Raw genomic sequence first — 23101 nt, 5'->3', positions numbered from 1 at the left:
GAAAGCTTTGTCCGGAAAAGACCACATCTTACTATATAGGGCTCATGTCAACAAGAATGGTTAACAAACTTAATTGTCCATTTTAGAAAGCAACGTTAAGATCAGAAGCTTTTAACTGGATTATCAGAGTCACATCAAACCACGCAGGTTTTGCCACTTATAGAAGAAACCATTTTCTATCTAAAGATGTAATAGCTATCTCATACACAACCACGATGTTTTCAACTCAAATTGTTAGGAGTGTGTGTGTAAGCATATGCATTGGGACGAGATGGCAGGTGATGCCAAGGGAAATCCAAAATGGAAAGAGCAAGAAAATAAGAAATGATATACAGGCAGGTGGTGTCTGTAAATTCTGGTCCCCAAGAAAGCAACTACATGTCAGGTTATCAAGGGATTTTACTTGTACTCACCCTGGTAAAGCTGTATAAATCTGGGATGCAATGCAGAAGTGATCACCCCATCTGGCAGCTCCCTCAGAAATAATTTCAGCAGACTGGCTACTGAGCACACATCAGCATCTTTAGCCAGCTCCACTTCCTCCCCTTGGTCATATTTCAGACGCAACCGATCCACCATTTTCTTGTTACCATTCACCCTGAAGATACCTTCCTGTGTCAGCCCTGTAATTACATATTAAACATGAGTAAAACAAACAACATGCACTTGGCTTTCAATTAGCACACTCTGTTGATAACAGTACAATTCTGTAAGTAACCAAGACACCACAAATATCATAAAGCTATTAGCCAGTGGATTCTCTGGATAATGAATGTTGAAGACCAGATCCTGATTCCTATAAATATCTACCAAGCACCCACAATGCCTAATGACTTCAGTATAACTTGTCAATATTCAGCATCATTCTGGATTTGGGTCCAAATGGCTGGAAGCTATTTCCACATACTTCAATTGGTGCCCAGTCAGGTCCTGATCCTGCTCGACTTATGTGTGTAACTTCATTCATGTGAAAAGTCCCTTGTTTGCTTCAGTGGATCTGTTCGGGTAAGTAAAAGAAATCTACATCTTCCATAGAGGATGCCAGGAGAATATTGTCATATTAAAAAGTTCCAAGGACATTCCTGGATTCAAACACTTTAGAACAACTCCACAAAACTGAAGAGTCAGTATATTTTTTTTTAAAGCACCCCAGTAACCAAAACGCTGCATTCGTTCAAACCAGTTCTGGAGAATTATTCTTTCATGCTGAAGCTTAATACTAAAAGGGTTACAAACATAGCATGGAACATTTTAAAGAGTCAGAAAGAGACATCATTAAAACACAAGGCCCAACTTGCAGAATACACCTGTGCACAGAAACCAATGTTGCAATGTGAAATGCTATTCTGACATCTGCTGGACAATGGGAAGCACTGCAGAACAGTAACAGCATTGCTGTGCGAGAAGTTGGGCAAAGTAACAAATTCCCCACACAGATAAGACATTCTTTATCTTCCAGTAAGAAAGTCATTCTGGAAAAAGGCTAGGCTAGATGGTTTTGGGGGAAAAATGGGCTATTTTTAACATTTGCAGAGGTAACTTCCCCCATAAAATGCCACTGTCTGTATAACAGAGCGTGTCTAGATGATACAGCTGACCTACAGCCAGCTCAGCTAGCTTGGATAGGTATTCAGTTCAACATGAACTTGACCAGGGGTTCTCCAGTGAGTTGTCCATGTTTAACTTCAGATGTCAGCAGTGACCATTCACGTGGGTCTTCACTCTAGTAAGAGTGTCAGGATGGAACTGAATTGGCATTAGTGGTGCAGCATTGTGTACCTCCTATTTCCCATCCAAATTAACTGAGCTCACATGGAGGGCCAGGTTAGTTATTCTTCCTAGTTAAGATCAACATCTATGCAGAAAATTGCCCTTCCAGGTTACCTGAGGAGCTCATGGCTGCCTTGAAAACCATGAGTTTATCCCAGGTTCTTCTCACACAAGTGGACATCTTTTAGATCTTGTTTTCACATTGGAGAAGGGATAGGGATGATATCTTTATCAGACCATCACCTTCTCAGTTTAGAACCCAAGGGTCACTTAAGTTTCCACCGGGGACGAGGATCTAATTCAATCAGTTTATGTTGGCAGACAGACGGGGGCATTTGGGTTTCAGGTTTCTTTAAGGAGCGTAGTGTGCTGCCACCAGTCCATTTTATCAATACACCAGTAGGATGCTACCATGATCTTTTCCCCTTGACTATTAATTGATTGGCTCCCAAGCATCTTCTCCCTATACATTGTCCTCACAAGTCATTGTGCTACATGAATAAAAACACTGAAGCATGCTGGTGGCAATCTCATTCCAACCATCTGTAATACACAGAGAATGTCTATACTGCAATGAGATGCCTGGGACTGGCCTATGACAGCTGACTGGGCTCACAGGGCTTAGGCTAAGGGGCTGTTCCATTACAATGCAGATGTTTGGGATTGGGCTGCAGGCCAAGCTTCGCGACCCTCCCACCTCACAGAGTCCTAGAGCCAAGGCTCCAGCCCAAGCCCAAACACTTACATTGCAAGTAAAGAGCCTCCTCACCAGAGCCCCATGAGCCCAAGTCAGCTGACACAGGCCAGCTTTGGGTTTTTAATTGCAGTGAAAACAAACCCACAGAGTCTCTTCACCCTAGAACGTGGTAGTAGAAGGCAGCCCATGGTAGGGTGACCAGGTGTTTGGATAAGGACGGATACACCTGGTCAAAAAGGGATCCTGGTAGGCCGCTGACTGGTGGTTTGCGGCAGTCCCTGATAGCTGCCGCGTGGCTCCCGGGTCCAGAAGCAGCTGGCATGTCCAGCTCCTAGCCTTAGGGGCAGTCACAGTCTGTCTGTCACCCCATCGCCGGAACCTAGGAGTTCAAGGTATGCGTATACTCCTCTCCGAATGCTGGGAATGGGGTTGCATCCCCATTCCCCTCACTGCATCCCTTCCCCCGTCCCATCCTGTCCTGCCCCCCACATCTACTCATCCGAGCCCTGTACCCCTTACAGCACTCTCCCACCCATCCTTTCCACCTCCCAGAGCCACCACCCCCATGTTCCTCACCCCCCACAGCCCTGTACCCCATTCATCTCCATACACGGCTGCATTCCCATTATATCCCTATACCCTCTTGTAACCCTCACATCCTCATTCACCTGTAGCCTTCTGCCACCCCTGCATCCCCATCCACCCCACATACCTCTGCACACTCCCCCCTCTCTCCTTCACTGCCTCCTCTCACCCCCACCCTGCTCTCGTCCCTCCCCATCCTCTCTCCTCCATCCCCCCCAGACCCCTTTTCCCCTCCAGCCCACCCTCCTCCCTTCCCGGCTGGTGATTTAGGCAGCCCCTGGAAAAGCGTATGAAAAAGTGTCTCTGTGTAGGCAAGTGTGTGCATGCATGCATTGTATGTGTGTAAGACACTCTCTCCTTGTGTAGGGAGGTGCGTGTATTGCCGCATATGTGTATACCTGTGTGAATAAAATTTGCAGCCTAACTCTTCGACTTTTATTCCTTTTGCAGGCTTGCGCACAAAAAAATTGATGACTTAAACAATTTGTCATGAAATGAATATATACATATTTTATAAGAGAAGGAAACTCTAAAAGAAATGTATTATTTCTTAAAAAGTGAATGTTGTTCACTAGTAGCTACAGAAGAGCCAATGTACCATACCTTTCTCCCCACCATTGTCTAGCTACATTATAAATTCTTTGTTGCAGATTCTCTCTTTTTATGTATATGTCCAGCACCTACCAACCTGGAGTTCTGATCTTCGTTGGGGTCTCTAGGCACTAAGCAACAATTGTAATATTAAACAATGTGGAAGTATATGTGTTAGTGCATGTTAGATGTGTACATATGAATACACATGTGTATCTGCATGTAGGCGTGGGAGTCAACAGGTTTATTTATATAGGTATCTGGACAGGTCCATTTCTGTGGTTGTGCTCTGTGGATTTGTATTTGGGTTTCAGGGGTGGGCCTTTAATGGACCCATTGCAGCTGTGATAATGTGTGGTCCTAATTCCACACATAAAGTTACAATAACTTTAGTGAGCAAAATACATGGAGCTGGTTACGAAAAATGGGAAGAGGTGAGGGAAAGAATCATGAAAACCTTGTGAAATTTCATTTTTGTTTAAATTACGCTTTTTGACTATTTTGCTGCCAGCTCTAGCATCCTGTAACAAATAAAACCTGAACTTAGCATAATACATCTGTCAAAACAATAACTCTGCCTGTTTGGGCCTTGCAGTGAAAATGAGCACGTGAGAGAGGGTGAGTGAGAGCAAGTGACAGAGGGAGGGGGGAATGGAGTGTGTGGGGGTGGGGGCCTCAGGAAGGGGTGAGGCCCCAAGAAAGGGTGAAGCAAGGGTGTTCAGTTTTCTGGAATTAGAAAGTTGGCAGCCCTAACCCACAGCCTCGTGAATCTACTGGGAAAGAAGAGTATTTCTCATCTTGCAGACTAGATCAGTAAAAAAAACAAGTTGATTCTATTCTGCTGTTGCTTGTCAAAAAAACAGAGGATATCCCCAGGCTCAACAATGGAGGTTGGAAGAAGGGCACAGTAACAGACACCTCCCCTTTTCTCTCAATAAATGTAGCCAGACGGTTGAGGGGTAGAATAGCAAAGAATCCTTTCCTCCATCCTGACCTGTCTCTACACAACCCTCCTCACTCACAGAAGCCAGGAATCTCTGTCATTTGGAGTCCTAGGATTTGTCTTCCTTGTACCATCCCCTAGGTCTTTTGACCTAGGGCAGTGGTCTCCGAAGTGGGGTGCGCAAGAGGATCCTTCAAGGTGCGTGGCAGGAGGAGTGCCACCGGAGCAGCACCACTGCCCCCTCCCCCCCCGCTTTGGCAGTTCGGCCAGGAGCCGAAGTTCCCCTCCTCCCCCCTTAGGAGTTCAGCTGGGAGTCTGAGTGGCTTTCCCCCCCCCCCCCCCCCATTCGACAGTTCAGCCAGGAGCAGGGGGTGCATGCTCAAAACATTTTTACCGATGGGCTGTGTGACCAAAAAAGGTTGGATACCACTGACCTAGGGGATGGTACGAGACTTGCTGATGAATGCTCTCACATTAGCTGTTATTACATGCTTGCAGTTGCACAAGTCAGCAATATCTACACAGCCCCTGCCTTGGGAAGCTTACAATCTAACGATCAGAGATGCACGGAGCAACCGAGAGGAAGGAGTCACGTATCTAAAGAAAAGGGTACATTCACCAGATGGGTCTCAGCCAATCCCCTACCTGATTTCAGTACAATTCCTCACCAAGTAACACACTGCTCAGAATGAAGAGAGGTGACAAAATCGGGCACTTCACTGATTCATATTTGGAAGGTTATGTTTCCAGACATACAGGCCTTTAAAGGGTTCATGGGTGGTTGTTGTTTTTTTTAAATCCTGCAGAAACTGACTGCTCCAGTTCCTCGATCCCTGCTTCCCTACCGTCCTCATGCAAGTGATAGTACAGAAGGAAAATATGTCAATGTAAAATTAAACTCAAACAGCAAGGTGTTGGGACAATAAAGAGAAGTTTGTTTCTCTTGCTAACCAGAAGATGCGAAGCTGTTAAGTTTGGATAAAGGAGAATCCAAACAAAACAAAAACAAAACCAGACGAAGAGTCCCCGAGGAAACCCAAGTGAAAGACAACACGATGATGGCCAGAAAGGTTCCATGGGAAAACAGAAGGAGCTGAAGAAGCTGTGCAAAACCCAGCAACATCTCGTGTACACTCATTTGAGTGGTCATGGCACTATGGGAGGCTTGTTCATTCACACCCACCCAGCACTGGGGATCAATGCCAAGAAGCCTTCTAAAGAAAGTCCGCATTCTTGCTCAGAGAATTTGGGAGAGCAAACTGTAGTTGCACAGAAATGTTTTCAGTGGAGAGAGGAAAAATCCAGAGGAACATCTGCTCTAGGAACCTTCTTACAAAAACTACCGAGTGTTCCAGCCAACTTCCATTGCTGTATGCGATCACAGTCCACAATGCTCTCTCATGCCAGTTAAGGAACAACACTGGAAGACTCCAAAGGGAGCACCAATCAATCTTCATCCCCAGCCTGACCACACTTTAGACACATTGGGGTAATACAGGTGCAGCACTGCACCACTATAAAATACATGAGGCTTGAGATCCCACTGCGCTGTACCAGTTTATGACAATGACCTTGTGTCAGACAAAGTAGTGGAGAATCTGGCCCAAGCACTGTATGTTACTTCCCAAGGTAAGACGATTGGCCCTTCACAATGCATACAACAGAGAATACGTATTACTAATCTTCTCAAGGGTTTAGGGAAGATTTCACCATAATGTATGCTAGGGTGACCAGATCGCAAGAGTGGGGAGTGTGGGGGAGGGAGAGAGAGACAGACAAAGGTGCATAGCCCCGACCAGAGCCAGGAGCACAATGGTCCGCCTGGCCCTGTGCTACCAGCGTGCCCCTTCCTGTTGGGGATGGGCCCATGCTGCGCCACACAGCTCCCTTGCCCAGCATCCCCTGGATCCACTATACCCAAAGCCCCTCTACAACCCTTCCACCACAAATGCACAGTGCTGTGCATACACTCTGCCCAGCGCCCCCCTGTCCAAAGTCCCACCACAGCTGCCCAACACCCCAGACAGAACCCCCCACTCACTAGTTTCCCAATAAACACAGATTTCTGCTCCCTTCCTCACAGCCCCGCCACCACAACTACACAATGCCGCACACAGACCCAGACTGCCCAGTGCCCTGATGCACACAGATATCCTCCACTGCATAGCATCCCCCAACAGGCCCCCATTGTCTAGAATCCCAGAACACACAAACCTCCCCCACAGCTCAGTGCCCTCCACACCCTCACAGCCCAGCACCCCACCACACACACCTCCCAGACACTCACTCCACCACACCCTGCCTCCTTCCCTGGCTGCACTCACTAGCCCCGCTGGAAGGTCTCTGGCTCCTAAGGGTGAGAGCGGCGAGGGGAGTCTCCAGACTCTCCACATGCTGCGCCCGCCACAAGCGCCAGCACTGTGGCTCCCACTAGCTGGGAAAAGCACCAAAGGGAGCTGCCAGAGCTGTGGAACAGGGCTTGCAGGCACTGGCAGCATGCAGAGCCCCCTGACCATAAAAGCCAGAGGGACCTGCCAGGGGGCGAGGTGGGGAGTCCTGGCAGTACTCACCTGGGGCAGCTCCCGTCCTGGGAAGCATCCAGCAGGCTGGTCCCTCTGGCTCCTAGGGTCGCGGGTCGGATCGGGGAGCAGAGGGCTCTCTGCCCACTCCTGGCGCCTGCAAGCCCCGCCCCTGCAGCACGTGACGCTCCTGCTGGCGGGCAGACAGACACAGGGAGCTGCACCAGGAAGCGGTGGCGCCATGGCTGCGGTCCGGACAGTCCGCCATATCGGGACAAAAAGCATCCTGACCGATGTAAGGTCAGGATGCAGGACAAGTCCCCTAATATCGGGATGTCTGGTCACCCTAATGTATGCTGAGAATCCTAATCATTCTCCAATGTACAATATAACCCCCAGTGGACTGGTATTGTGCCTCCAATTCCAAAGGGTTGTACATGCTACAAGTACTACATCAAGGCATTACCAAATTGGCCTCCTCATTGATATGACACAAAATGAAAATGAATCTAAAAATGATCAACCTTCCTTCCCACTAACCAAATCAATTAAACAAAAGTGAGGTCCAAACCATGCCCCCAAACAGCAATCACCCACATCACCTGCTATGAAAAGATCTTGGGGGGTGACTGAGATCTCACACCTCTTTTATACCAGTGTACCTCTACTGACTGAAATGGAGTTATATAAATTGAAGTGAGAAGAGACTCAGGACCTTGATTTCTCCCTCCTCCATCACATCTGAAATATCTTACAGCTTGTCTGACCATGGAATTATCCAGGAACAGCTGTTCCTGAATAACTCTATACGTGGACACTGTTATTCCAGAATAAGAGTGCTTTGACCCTGTTTAGCTTAACCTACGTGGAAAGTCATTTGTTGAGAGTCAGTCACGAACAGCTATTGCACTGTGAATTCACTTCCTATACTAAGCCCTGTTAGCTTATGTACATACCCTCTGCTATGTACATCGGCCAAACTGGACAGTCGCTACGGAAAAGGATAAATGGACACAAATCAGATATTAGGAATGGCAATATACAAAAACCTGTAGGAGAACACTTCAACCTCCCTGGCCACACTATAGCAGACCTTAAGGTGGCCATCCTGCAGCAAAAAAACTTCAGGACCAGACTTCAAAGAGAAACTGCTGAGCTTCAGTTCATCTGCAAATTTGACACCATCGGCTCAGGATTAAACAAAGACTGTGAATGGCTTGCCAATTACAGAACCAGTTTCTCCTCCCTTGGTTTTCACATCTCAACTGCTAGAACAGGGCCTCATCCTCCCTGATTGAACTACCTCATTATCTCTAGCTTGCCTGCATATATATACCTGCCCCTGGAAATTTCCACTACATGCATCTGACGAAGTGGGTATTCACCCGCGAAAGCTCATGCTCCAAAACGTCTGTTAGTCTATAAGGTGCCACAGGACTCTATGCTGCTTGTTAGCTTATTGTGAGTTGTTTTTTTTTAAAAGCTTGGTTATTTTCTCAAAGTGTGGGCTGGAAACCTAAACATTGCAATTTAACCAGTATTACAGGGCTTTTATAAAGCAGACATGAAGGAGAATCCTAAAAAAGGACATTGTTCCACTCTCTAGGGTGAGACCAGAAGATGTAAATTCTCACAGGGTGAAATTCACTCCCATGTAGCAGGCCAGCACAAGGCTTAGGGCTTGGCTACACTCGAAACTCCAAAGTGCTGCCACGGGACCACTCCCGCGGCAGCGCTTTGAAGTGCAAGTGTGGTCGCGGGGCCAGCGCTGGGAAAGAGCTCTCCCAGCGCTGCACGTACTCCACCTCCCTGTGGGGATTAGCTTGCAGCGTTGGGAGCCACGCTCCCAAGGCTGGGGCACTGTTTACACTGGTGCTTTGCAGCGCTGTAACTTGCTGCGTTCAGGGGTGTGTTTTTTCACACCCCTGAGCGAGAAAGTTGCAGCGCTGTGAAGCGCCAGTGTAGCCAAGGACTTAGCCATCGTTTAAGAGCCACAGATGTGCTTCGCATTTGTACCAACGGCCTTGCATTGGTCCTCTGCAAAGAGATGTATTTTATCCACTGAGAAAGAAGTTCATTCTGTTCTACAACTTAAACGTATGGAAGGAGAGGTTGGAAGTTTAGAGGCTTACATGAAACCTTCCAGTGCTAGTTGATAAAAACCAAAAGCCCATTCTGGGGCTTACACTTACACACAGCATTCTATTCACAATCATACACACTCACTACTATGCTTATTTCAGAGTAGCGGCCATATTAGTCTGTATCCGCAAAAAGAACAGGAGTATTTGTGGCACCTTAGAGACTAACAAAAGTGCCACAAGTACTCCTGTTCTTTTTACTATGCTTATGTGTAGGACCTAGAGTCAGAAATGATGGACATAGCTGGTTAATTTGAATCAAGCAATAATGCAAGTCTAGTTATGAAAACTGTTTAAATTATAAAATGAACAGATTCTTTATAGTCACTTTATAACACAGCAGATTACATTTGCGAATGTCCCTTTGAACATACTTCCACATAAAGGCAACCAAACAAAAAAAGGAAAGCCAAATGCATTATTTTTTTCAGCACCCAGTTTGAGCCACAACTTGATTCAGTTTTCATGCCGAACAAACGAAAATAAATCAACAAACAGAAAACTTCCTTTGAAGAGACTTACATAAAAAACACAATTAAATGAAAGAGACTGTGTCAACTTTACCGTGCTGGGTGAGATATTCTACTGTATTCCACACCACCGCTGGGAGGCCATTCTTGGTAAGTCCCTGCTGCTGGAGGTCCTGGAGGCTCACACCGAACACCTTCTGACAGCTATCATCCCTCTGCTTGCTCAGTGGCAGCGCAGCTATCTTTTTCATGTCTTCCTTCAGCCTCACTGCTGATTTACTTTGCTTAAGAGAGCAGAGGAAAAGAGAGCAGTCGGTCACATTTACTACAGGAGGTTGCATGTCAGTTAAAAATTAAGTTTTTGAAATAGAACAGTCTGTAGGGCTGGTGGGTTTTTTTTTTTGTTTTACTTTGGCCCACAGCAAAAATCTCTATAATGTACTACTTCATAAACAGGTAGGACAGAGAACAAGGGGAGGGAAAGGAAAAAGAAAGTAAGGAGGAGGAGTCCAAAACCACAACTTATCTGTAGCTAGGAGATAGAGTGGATAATACACTGCAGTAGCCAAGCTATACTGCTACAGTAACCAGTGGGCCAGACTCAGAAGGGACCACTTACGTTAGCTGCAAAATCTCAATCATCAACTTATACTCCGATTTTAAGGCCAGAAGGGACCACTCTGACCGCCTATATAACACAGAGAAAAGAACCTCCCTCACCCAATAATTTCTGCATCAAGCCCATAACTTCTGTTTGAACGATAGCATTATCTTTTGGAAAGATAACCCTCCCGGACTTAAGACTGCAAGAGATGAAGAATCCACAAGATAAAGTGTCCAGATAAAACCTATTGGTAACAGGGTAAGTAATAGATAAGTGTAGAAATGTAAACCAAGATAAGATAGTTTGTGGTTGAAAGGAGAACTCTCTTCATCTAGCAGTAGCTTAATGCATCATACATCACATCATCTTTGGTTTATTTATTATAGGCAAGCAGAATATAACTCACCTAAATCCATTCAACCAGCATTTTTTAAAAAGTGTTTTCACATATTTCTGGCATCAAGTTTATTAGCAGCTAACAAGACTGGTGGCGATGACCCACGACACCATAGAATTCAAAGTGTGGCATATAAGAAACAGCTGAATCTGGGAATGTATTGATAATAAGCACTGATACCTCGCTGAAAGCTGGTAGAAATGTCTCAAGTCGTCTGCAAATTGTGCATTACAACACATAGGGATAGAGCTATTTAACGATACTCACACCTATGGTTTTATTTTCAAATAAACATTACTATTTTCTAATCTCTTTAAATGCAACATGATGTTTCAACTCCACCTCATTAATTAACTTGAACACTTGCCCAGACTATGCTATTAAGCCAGGTTGTACCTTGTTCCAGGTACAAGAGAGAATTTGCATTAATCGTTTCTTACCAAGATTGATGCATCTTTTTGCTAAGCACAACTTCTCTGAAGAAATGTGTACTAGAATCATCTGTTTGATACCAGGACCTGGCAACTTCATGCTATCTGGTATGTCAATGACTTTCTTGGACTGTGCTGGTCTGACATATAAAGAAGATGTTGCTTGTGTATCTAAGGTTATGGAGTATTTATAATTTATTCTATATTATTTGAGAAAGGGTATTAGTCCATATAATTAAAAATTGTGTTGTAATGATCACCTTATAAATACATATGATAAATAAGTATAGTCAATGTTCAAATTCCAGCTTCCACTGACTGTTGCCACGATATCATTTTAAAAATAATATTTCTTATGAGAATTACAAGTGACTACCGTAAGCTATTTTCATTTAAGATATATGCCAGCGCAAAGATTGGGTTGTATGGACCAGACAAATAATAATGATAATAATAATACTTCCATTAGAGGATTTTGAAACACTTTTCTAATTAAGGCCCCAAACTTGTAAACTCTTATGCATGTCTTAGCCGCATATCACTGGGAAGCTGGTAAGTGGTCACCCATCTCGATTTCACAATGGGGAAACTGAAGCCCGAGGGATGTGTGTTGCTCAGGTTTACAAGGGAAGTCTGTAAAAGATCCAGAAACAGAATCCAGAGCTCCCAGTCCTATTCTTTAACATAGATTAGAAAAAGGAAATTGTTTAAAGCCGACATATCCTGTGTAATTCCTGACATATTTATAAAACTTTGTTAGACCTATGTAAAATATAAAAGTCTTGCCTCTAGCAGAAAGAAAAAACCTACTTAAGTGATCAGTAAGAAATCATTCCCCGTGGCAGTCTCTAAGCAGTGAACTGAATCCTACTTAATTTATTTCACCAACCAAAATATGGTTATACTTGTCTTTTTCAAATTCACTGATTCCTGTAATCAGTTGTTTTTTTTTAGATAAAGGTATAAATGATTGGCCCACTTAACCATTTTTTGCTTAATGGCATTGCAGACTGTAACGAGAGACAGCAGTATGATTTTACAAGACTAGTCATACACTTCAGAAACGTGTTTTTTCACTTCTGCCCTTTCCAAATTATCTTAATTCAACTATATGTTGCAGTTGGCCTGTCATTAAAAAACAAAACTGTCAATCAATTTCACCATCACTAGACACTGTTTCGAAGGGGCAACAGGTCATCTAAACATAAAATAGAGTGAAAAGATTAGGATCAAAAACAAGAGAGGAGAAATACCAATCATACCATTTCAGTTTACTGAATCAACCAAAAACATGTCAGTTCTAGTACATGTATCGTGTTCCCACTGTAACAGCTTCCTGGAGTAGGTGTCCAATATAAACAGGGGGGAGAGAGTGAGAGCCTGTATTTCAGTTCAGAGTAAAAGTGAGAAGGAAACTAGGAAATACTCACTCATTCCTCCCCCCCCACCATGAAATTAACAATGGCTCACAGTGCAAGGATGTTGTGGATGGAGCAGAAGAGGAAAATCCTGAATAGATCCACAGTGATTGGTTAGTTTAGATTTGAAAGATAAAAAAGCAAGTCATCCAATCTCAGACATGTTGATACTATCCAACATCTTCCCCCTGCAGATGCACACACTGTTAAGTTTATGCAATTTAATAAACTAGTGACTGGAAGAGGCCTCCCTCTGCATACAACAGACAGTCTGTACTCACACAGATGGCTAATGCGCCTGCCCCCATTCTTTCAGGAAGTGTCTGGACGAACTGATGAAGATGGGATGAAAGCATTAAGCAGAGCACTGAAGGCTATTAAGTTTCCATGACATGAAAGCCTCACAGATCAGGGAAAAAAGGCAAAAATAGCCCCAAAAATGGGCCAAAAATTGCTACGGAACTCTTATTATTTTGTTGGCTGAATCTCCTGCAAAGTTTGCTTTTGCTTCTTTGATTCAACACGCATGGCTGGGATCAGCCCCTGCAGTTGAAATCTGATTCCGGGGAGTCTTTTATTGGCAGTCTGGAGGAGTCATGTGACTTGGTACTTAAGTCCTTAACATCTCTTCATTAATTACCAGGCATTTCTTACAGGCAGGCAGTCCAAAGACTTTACAGAAGATGTGTCCCACAGAGTAACATCACCCTGACAACAATCTCGCCTCAGGCAGAGGCTAACACTCGGTGACTCTGCCTCATTAGCATCATTATTCCCATTTCTGAGTTAGTGATACTAATACTTCTCTCCTCCTTCCAGCCTGTTACAAAACTCAAACATACCTTCAGGCTGAATAAATCCCTTTGTGAAGACTCCACAGTACAATACTAGCCAACACACAAACTTCTCAACTTTCTGAAGCAATGCTGATTTCTCAAAACAAAATGCATTCTGCATAGAGTGCATATAGCACACGTCACTTCCACTGCATCACTTTAACTGCTCCATGTAGCCTAACCTAGTAAATGGCAGTTGCCATTCAATTTAAAGTAGCAAATGCATTAATTCCTTTTAAAATTGTGGCAACAAAATAATTACGTAGCTTGACAAATAACAAATAACATGACAAATAACTGGATGGCATAAGAACAAGGGCAACATCTAGGCCTTTTGCATTAATGGGGCATGTTCCTACAGAAATTTACAGTGGCATTTTTCACTTGACACATTTAACGGTTAAAGTAAAAAAGTCTTAGACATCATAGTTCTGTCACCAATATAATGTATGATTAAATCAGCCTTGCAAAACATGTCCATTCACCCGCAGAGAATTATTATTAATTATTATTTTTACACAGGTGAATGTTATCTTTTCCCCCTCCTATTAGCTTCAATCATGGCAAAGGACAGGCAAGTAGATTTTGCACATGAGCTGATAAATTTTCATGCAAGGTTTCCTAAGGCGTAATTCTATTAACCTCAAATTCAGTACTAATATGCCACCTCATCTCAATCCAGTACTGTACTTAGAAGTGCCAAGTTAGAATACAGTACTATGAGACCCATTACGTGAACTGAATTTTGAAATGCCTGTGATACCGCTCATTCCCCTTTCCTCTCCCCTGAAGCTTAAATGACACAAACATAATCCTCTTGGATGGCCCTCTTCTCCTGTGGTACTGGTCAGATGGCAAAAGAAACAGAGAGAATAATGGCTTGTCTACACAGAGACTTAGTGGATGGCAAGTCAGGGTTTAAATCTACAGCATGGTAGCCTGTCGTATACTGGGCAAGTGGACCCTGCTACCATACACGTCAAAGTGCACTACAGAACGTATAGCATGTGGTACCAGGGTGGGAGGAGCATGAGACAGTAACTGACAGTATTCAAGCATCAATAAAATTCCAGAACACTTTACAACACTTGGACGAGAACTAGAGACAGTTCCAGACTCTGCCCAGTTCCCTTTCATTCAGGCTTCTACCAGAGTTTGATTTCCAGCAAGGGTTAGAAATTACTCAACTAGGAATTGAAATTCAGGGCCAGATTTTCAAAACAGCTCAGCTCCCATTAGGCACTAAAATAAGGGCCCAGATCTTCCAACTGCATTCCAAGTGCTGAGCTCTTTTGAATATTCGGCTCTCTTTTGGAACCTGACCTCACAAGAGCACTTTAGCATGTACTTAAATCTATTTCTATTCAGAACAGCACTGGCATGTGTTTAACTTTAAACGCATGATTATAGTGCTGTCAGGAATACCTGCTGCTTTCCTGAATCAGGACCTAAATGCCTAAGTAGAAGTTGAGCTCCTTTGAAAATCTGGCCCTTGGAAGTGGGCTAGGTCATCAGGTACAGGAGAACTTAACTTCAAGAGAGAAGGTGAGGTGTCCAGAGACTGAGTGAAAATGGAGCAAAGAGAATAGAGTTTTTTCAGGGGTAGGTGGGAAGGGACTGAATTGCAAGTCAGAGGGGAAGGGGATGGGCCCAGCTGACATCAGCCACATAAATATTGCCTTGGGACCAAGGAGGTTTTTTCTGTAAGTGATTGAGTCTTTTTTGTAATTAGGTGAAATTATTAGAATCACCTATATTAAATTTCAGTTCTCCTTTAAGAACAGATTTGTCAATTTAATATGTACCTGCACCTGCAAAGTGAGGGAATGGACCAGTAAAAGACGGTTACTATTACCTTAACATCAACTGTCTTTTAGTTTTCTGTTTCCTTCAAGGAATTATAGGACTCAAAAGCAGATTTGAGTCAACATGCTCCTACTCCATTCCTCTCCTTAAGCCACTAATGTGCTTTTCACAAAAATCACACAGAGCTGTGTTCTTCTTAACCTTCACTGTAGTTACAAAGGTGAAACCAGATAACATGTCTCAGACTAGGACCTGGGCAATAGTCTCTGGGGAAAAGACTGTCCATGTGGACAGTAAGAGTGATGGATTAAAACCATGATCCCAAGAGATATAACAAGCGCTTTACTACAAGGCTTTCAAAAACTTATTTATCAGAGTGGACAAGAAATTCTCATTTTCATAACAGTGGAAGAGTAAAAACTGATCTGTTGGCCAAAGGTGGCAATGACCAGGAGTGTTCCCAGGGAGAAGTTACTGCAGCTGAAAGACGCAATTAACAAGGACTGTCAGGAGCCAGAGTCTGCATTTTTTTAAACAAGCTATCTTCATTAACATGCAACAGGTCTCCTCCCTCAGTACTATTATGATGTACTTGCTTAACCTCTTCAGAGAGATGACAAGTATATGCATCATCTACTCCCCTATCCTCTTCCAAACAAGAAATGCTTCCCAAGTGCAGCTATCCCCATCCCACCTCCACTTACTTTGCCCATTGCAGCACCGCAACTCAACCTCCCATTGTCCACACAGATGCAGTCCAATCTTTTCTTGCACCTACCATCTAATACCAGCCTAAGTTTAAGCATTCCCTGGTCCTTCCCCTGGAAACATGCTCCAGGTGACTTGTTCCCTCACTTCCAGCAGTTTCTGGACCAGGGGTCAGGCTGAGAATTATTAGGAGGAAAGCATGCTGCATCAACAGCTCCAAGGATCAGTTCATATTTCTGGCACTGAAAAAGTAAGGCAGACACTGACACACTCTGGTTATTAACTGCAGTGAATCTCCCTACCTAGGAAACCTTCAGTGATTTGCCATAAGTGATTCTCAACATAGGTATAGAACAAAATCAGCAGGAATCATCCCTGTCACAGAGAGCCACCAAATAATCCCAGTATGACACCCCTACACTGCTTCGGGTATTTGGTTGTGGCAATGCATGAAACTAATGTGGTAAAGTCACAGTGATACAACATAGCAACTAAAACATTGCAACTTAATGCCATGATCCCCCATGATTGCCTTTTGCTTCTATACCACCATTTGACATAACATTGCTTCTCTTTACCTCTTCCTTACCCCACTTCCTAGGCACTTAAATGTGTCAGGCAGCAAGGAGAGTGCTCTTGTATGGGAAACATTTATGCAACCACTATTTCGACCCCAAGACCAGCCACCATGTCAAGGGATCCCAACAGTGCCGTCCTTACCCATATGCAAAGTACATAACTGTGTAGGGCACCAGGAAATTTGGGGCACCACATTTCCTGGTGCCCTGCACAGCTGTGTACTGTTCTAGCCCCTGCTCCGCCTCTTCTCGCCCCAGACTCACCCCACTCCACCCCTTATCCAGAGCCCCTGCCCCATCCCACCCCTGCTCTGCCCCCACTCCCCTGAGGACTGCTGTAGGGGATGGGCCTGCATTCACCACATGGTAAGTGGAGTGACCCGGCCCCAGCGCTGCCAGTGAGTGCTAGGGAGTGGTGCTCCCCCTGCCTCCCCATAGAGGCCTGGGGGCACCCACACAGCCTCCCTGTGGGGGACCTGCATAGGGCACCAAAATGGTTAGGGAAGGCCCTGGGTTCCGACCAGACTGTGCATTTCACAGGAGATATATGCAGGGCCCTCTAGAGCATGGGTGGGCGGCCCTTCAGATGTTTTAATCCGGCCCTCAAGCTTCCTCTAGGGCTTGCCCCGCTCCATACGGCTCCTGAAAGCAGTGAAATGTCCCACTTCTGGCTCGTATGTGTGGGGCAGCCAGGGGGCTCCGAACACGGCCCCCGGCCCAAACGCAACCCCTGCAGCTCCCATTGGCAGGGAACCAGGGCCAATGGGGGCTGCAGGGGCAGCACCTGCAGACAGGGCACCATGCAGAGCTGCCTGGCTGTGCCTTCGCATAGGAGCTGGAGAACAGACATGCTGCTGCTTCTGGGAGTTGCTTGAGGTAAGTGCCATTAAGAGCCTGCACCCCTGACTCCTTCCCATGCCCCAACTCCATGCCCCTGCCCTGATCCCCCTCCCGCCCTCCAAACCCCTCAGTCCCAGCCTGCAGCACCCTCCTGCACCCCCAACCCCTCATCTCCAGCCCCACTCCAGAGCCCACACCACTAGCCAGAGCCCCCATCCCCTCCCACACCTCAACCCCTAATTTCATCAGAATTCATGGCTTGCAATGCAATTTCCATACCCAGATGTGGCCCACGGGCCAAAAAGTTTGCCCACCCCTGTGCTAGGGCCACAAGCTGAGTATCACTGGCCACCAAGCTAGCTTTCATCACATACAGGTTTCCTGCAGCGCGCAACTGTACTGCCATCTTAATGCCTGCACAAGATATTGCTCAAAGGCTTTCGAAATAACTGTTGTAATCCAGAGAGCATACTTTGCATGCCTTGAGGTACAGGTCTATATTATCTGCTCTCTAATTAGAGTTAATAACCAGCATGTGATGCAAAGACACTCAATAGCACAAGCTAGCTTATCTGGCCATGCATATAAATCTAAACTTCAGGTGATAATCAACACTCCCCAGAGGGAAGGAACGGTTGGAGAAGTATTTATATGTTCAAAGGAACTTCCCCTCCTCCCACAGTACGTAATATCACAATGGTTGAAAGTGACTATTATTCACGGTTTCCACCGTGACACCAGAATTCAGCATCGCTACCGTGACAGCCCACACATGAACAGGGAGCTGGCCGTGACAACAGTCCATCTATGTTTTCCTGGACCCATCCCTCATACGTTTCTTGCTCATACCGAGCCAGAGGATTCTTTGCTAATGCTGTGGACAGCAGCAGTAAGAAAGCAGCTACTGCTGATCGCACTGCCTGACCTTCTGCTGGACTGAAGGACTTCCACACTCCCAATTCCATTTTTTTTTAAATTTAAGTTCCATCTTCCCACTAATAATTCCAGTGGGGTGGGAGGCATGTGCATGCCTGGATACCACAACTTAGAAAGGTGGGTGGGGGGAAATAAACTCAGATACTATGGTGATTAGCACAGATCTGGAGAGATTAAAGGAATTGGATATGACAAGAAACCTCAGGTGTGGTTGGAGAACAGAAAGCACTGGAAATGCACAGACTGACCCAATCTGGTCCACTTCCTCTCACAGCAGTTTCTCTGGCATCATAAGTAGCATCATGTGTCCCGACTGTGAAATGAGCTCATCTGTTTAGTTTACCAAAGAGAAGATTAATGGGTGACTTGATTACAATGTATAACTACCTACACTGGGAACAAAATAATTAATAATGAGCTCTTCAATTTAGCAGACAAAGGTGGCTGGAAGCCATACAAATTCAGATTGGGAATAAGGTTTTCCATGAAATCAGATCTCCTTGTGCTCCTGGGAGCACCGCAGCTGAGGGCTCCTAGCTGCTAGTCTGCTGGGATGGAGAGGGACAGGACTTGTTCTTCCTCTGCATTGCCACTCTCGGTGGGGAGATGAGACCCACCTCCAGAGGCAGTGCAGCTCTGAGCGCCTAGGCCTGGGGCTTCAGTCCCCTGCAGCTCCAGCCACGGTGCCCAGGCTTGGGGTTTTCACTTTCCACCCCACCTCCAGCCAGGGCTCAGGGCTTCCACCCCCCACTGCTCCAGCCAGGGCTCGGGGTGCCCGGTTCACGGCTTCTGCCCCCCGCCGCACCAGCCAGGGCTTGGGGCGTCCGGGGTTTCCACCCTTCACCCCACCTCCAGCCAGGGCTCGGGGCACCCGGATTGGGGCCTCCCCTGACCCCGCCACGCCAGCCAGGGCTTGGGGCGCCCAGCTCGGGGCTTCTGCCCCCCATCGCACCAGCCAGGGCTCAGGGCACCCAGCTCAGGGTTTCCATTCCCAACAGCTCTAGTCAGGGCTCAGGGTGCCTAGCTTGGGGGGTTCTGCCCCCTGCGGCTCTAGCCAGGGCTCAGGGTTCCCATTTTTATGGGGGCCCCCAAGTTGGCCAGGGCCCATTCGTTAATCTGCCAGAGGACTAGTAGCAAGGAGCCCCCAGCTGAGGCACTCCCAGCGACTGGGACCCACCTCCACCTCCAGGAACCTCCTCTAGCTTCAGGAAGGTTGGTGGCTGCAGCCTTCAGAGCTCAGCTCTGATGTCAGAACCAAAGTGAGGGTGGCAATCCTGTGACACCCCTCAACAACCTTCAATCTCTGCATTGTCCCATTTTGGGCCGGGATCCCCACAATTACAACACCTTGAAATTTCAGATGTAAACATCTGAAATCATGAAATTGACTAATTTTAAAACCCTCTGACCGTGAAATTGACCAAAATGGTCCATGTATTTGGTAGGTCCCCTAACCATAAATGCAAACTACTCCAACACAGCATCGTCAAAAAAAGGCCTCATTGCTGCAGTGACCTCCTATGTAACACAGACCACAGAACTTCTCCCAAAATAACTCCTAAAGCAGATCTTTTAGAAATACATCCCAAATTGATTTTAAAATGGTCAGTGATGGAGAATCCCACACGCCCCTTGGTAAATTGTTCCAGTGGTTAACTCCCCTTGCTGTTAAAAATGTAAACCTTATTCCCAATCTGAATTTGTATGGCTTCCAGCCACCTTTGTCTGCTAAATTGAAGAGCTCATTATTAATTATTTTGTTCCCAGTGTAGGTAGTTATACATTGTAATCAAGTCACCCATTAATCTTCTCTTTGGTAAACTAAACAGATGAGCTCTTTGAGTCTATCATTAAAAGGTGGGTATTCTAATCCTTTAATCATTCTTTTGGTTCTTCTCTGAACCTGCTTCAATTTTCCAATAATAGAATCACTGAATATCAGAGTTGGAAAGGACCTCAGGAGGTCATCTAGTCCAACCCCCTGCTCAAAGCAGGACCAATCCCCAACTAAATCATCCTAGCCAGGGCTTTGTCAAGCCTAACCTTAAAAACCTCTAAGGAATGAGATTCCACCACCTCCCTAGGTAACCCATTCCAGTGTTTCACACCCTCCCAGTGAAAAAGTTTTTCCTAAGATCCAACCTAAACCTCCCCCACTGCAACTTGAAACCATTACTCCTTGTTCTCATCAGGCACTACTGAGAACAGTCTAGATCCATTCTCTTGGGAACTCCCTTTCAAGGAGTTGAAAGCAGCTATCAAATCCCCTCTCATTCTTCTCTTCTGCAGACAAAACAATCCTAGTTCCCTCAGCCTCTCCTCGTAAGTCATGTGCTCCAGCCCCCTAATCATTTCTGTTGCCCTCCACTGGACTCTTTCCAATTTTTCCACATCCTTCTTGTAGTGTGGGACCCAAAAATAGTACTCCGGATGAGGCCTCACCAATGTCAAATAGAAGGGAATGATCAACTCCCTCGATCTGCTGGCAACGCCCTTACTTATACAGCCCAAAATGCCGTTAGCCTTCTTAACAAGGGCACACTGTTGACTCATATCCAGCTTCTCATCCACTGTAACCCCTAGGTCATTGTCTGCAGAACTGCTTCCTAGCCATTCAGTCCGTAGTCTATAATAGTGAATGGGATTCTTCCGTTCTAAGTGCAGGACTCTGCACTTGTCCTTGTTGAACCTCATCAGGTTTCTTTTGGCCCAGTTCTCTAATTTGTCTAGGTCCCTCTGTATCCTATCCCTACCCTCCAGCATATCTACCACTCCTCCAAGTTTAGTGTCATCTGCAAACTTGCTGAGAGTGCAGTCCATGCCATCCTCCAGATCATTAATGAAGATATTGAACAAAACCAGCCCCGGGACCGACCCTTGGGGCACTCTGCTTGAAACCAGCTGCCAACTAGACATGGAGCCATTGATCACTACATCTTTTGTGTTCAGTTCTAGTGCCCACAATTCATGGTGTTCCTGCAGTGTTTGCCCCAGTCCCAATACAGAAATAAAATAACCTCTCTACTAATTGAAATTCTCCTGTTTATGCATCCCAGGATCGCATTTGCCCTTTTGGGCACAGCGTCACATTGGGAGTTCATGTTCAGCTGATCATCCACCATGACCCCCAAATCTTTCTCAGAGTCACTGCTTCCCATGATAGAGTCCCTTATTCTGAAAGTATGGTATATATTCATAATCATTTATTTTGCAGCTTGTGCAGGCAGAGCACCAGCACTGAAATGCCTTGCTGTTTTCATGCTCTACAACTAGTTCAACACCAATAGTTTAAATACCAATTTAAATTTAGAATAAATATTTGTGGATGTTTTTTCTACATTTACCAATATATTGAAAATTCAATATTTTCAATTACAATGAAGAATATAAAGTGTAGAGTGCTCACTTTATATTATTATTTTTTTATTACAAATATTTGCACTGTAAAAACAGATAAATAAAAGATAGTGCAATCTATAAGTTAAAGCACAAAGGGGCATACAAATGTTTAGCATATCTGGCACATAAAGACCTTGCAATGCCAGCTACAAAAGTGCCATGCAATCACCTGTTCTTACTTTCCGGTGACATTGTAAATAAGAAGCAAGCAGCATTATCTCCCCATAAATGTAAACAAACTTGTTTGTCTTAGAAATTTGCTGAACAAGAAGTAGGACTGAGTGGACTCGTAGGCTCTGAAGTTCTACATTGTTTTGTTTTTGAGTGCAGCTATGTAACAAAATTTGTAAGTTGCACTTTAATGATAAAAGCAGCAAAGAGATTGCACTACAGTACTTGTATGATGTGAACTGAAAAAACTTGTATTTTTTACAGTACAAACATTTGTAATAAAAATACAGAGTACTGTGCACTTGGTATTTTGTGTTGTAATTGATATTAATATATCTGAAAATGTAGAGAGACATCCCAAAATATTTACAATAAATTTAAATTGGCATTCTATCATTAACATTGCAATTAAAACTGCAATTAATCATGATTAATTTTGAATTTGTTTTGCGTGAGTTAACTGCAATTAATTGACAGCCTTGCTGTACAGTAATTACAAGGCTGAGCTGGAAAAAAAAAATCTACAGAGATGGGTCTGACTCCTTAACCTCCACCCCATTTCATAAGTGATTGCACAAGCATACCTGCACAGAATCCTACTGACTTTAGAAGCTTCTGCCAGGGCAGAAGGTCCACCTGTGCAGAATCTCTGGCCAGACAGCCCTACAGCAGGAAAAACACTCAAACAACCTTAACTGCACCTTACTGTGGTTCACTGCCTCTGTGGGGAAAGAGACTAGTGAAATTAGATTGACTATATGAACTGTTCAGACCAATTCAGTTGCCCAAGAAGAGAACTTAAGATGACTTCAAGGATTTCACTCCCAACCCAGGTTATCATAGCAACACTAGGTAAAATAAAGTTATATTATAGCAAAGTTGTACCAGATAAAAACTGAAGCTGAAGGCAGTATAGGAAAATATAGCGTAGTGCATCCAACCTGCACTGACAACTGGTTGGACTAAACCAGTGGTTCTCAACCAGGGGTACACATACCTCTGGGGTACACAGAGGTCTTCTAAGGGGTATATCAACTCATCTAGATATCTGCCTAGGTTTACAACAGGCTACGTAAAAAGCAAAGTCAGTACAAACTAGTATTTTATACAGAAAATAACTTTTTTATACTGGTCTGTATACTCTTTTCACTGAAATGTAAGTACAATATTTATATTCCACTTGATTTATTGTATAATTATATGGTAAAAATCAAAATAAGCAATGTTTCAGTACTAGTGTGCTGAGACAACTTTTGTATTT

The 23101-nt window shown here is 44.8% G+C and overlaps 1 protein-coding gene across 7 annotated transcripts in view; it reads right to left on the bottom strand.

The window, feature by feature from the left end:
• Positions 1-23101, bottom strand: part of FAM13A (family with sequence similarity 13 member A) — a 224449-nt gene that overhangs the window by 200051 nt on the left and 1297 nt on the right. The window contains exons 1-3 of one of the 7 annotated variants that reach the window (XM_030564850.1): positions 12848-12921; positions 9811-10000; positions 414-623 (exon numbers count right to left, since the gene is read on the bottom strand). In XM_030564850.1, the coding sequence (XP_030420710.1) occupies positions 414-623; positions 9811-10000; positions 12848-12874 (427 nt within the window). In that variant the 5' untranslated portion in view covers positions 12875-12921. Of the gene's footprint in view, positions 1-413; positions 624-9810; positions 10058-12847; positions 12922-23101 lie in introns of those variants that run through there. The other 6 variants (XM_030564847.1, XM_030564852.1, XM_030564846.1 and 3 more) reach the window with 6 other exon arrangements.

This window comes from Gopherus evgoodei, chromosome 5, assembly GCF_007399415.2.
Source record: "Gopherus evgoodei ecotype Sinaloan lineage chromosome 5, rGopEvg1_v1.p, whole genome shotgun sequence".
NCBI lineage: Eukaryota > Metazoa > Chordata > Testudines > Testudinidae > Gopherus > Gopherus evgoodei.
This window is presented reverse-complemented; position numbering and strand designations above follow the sequence as displayed.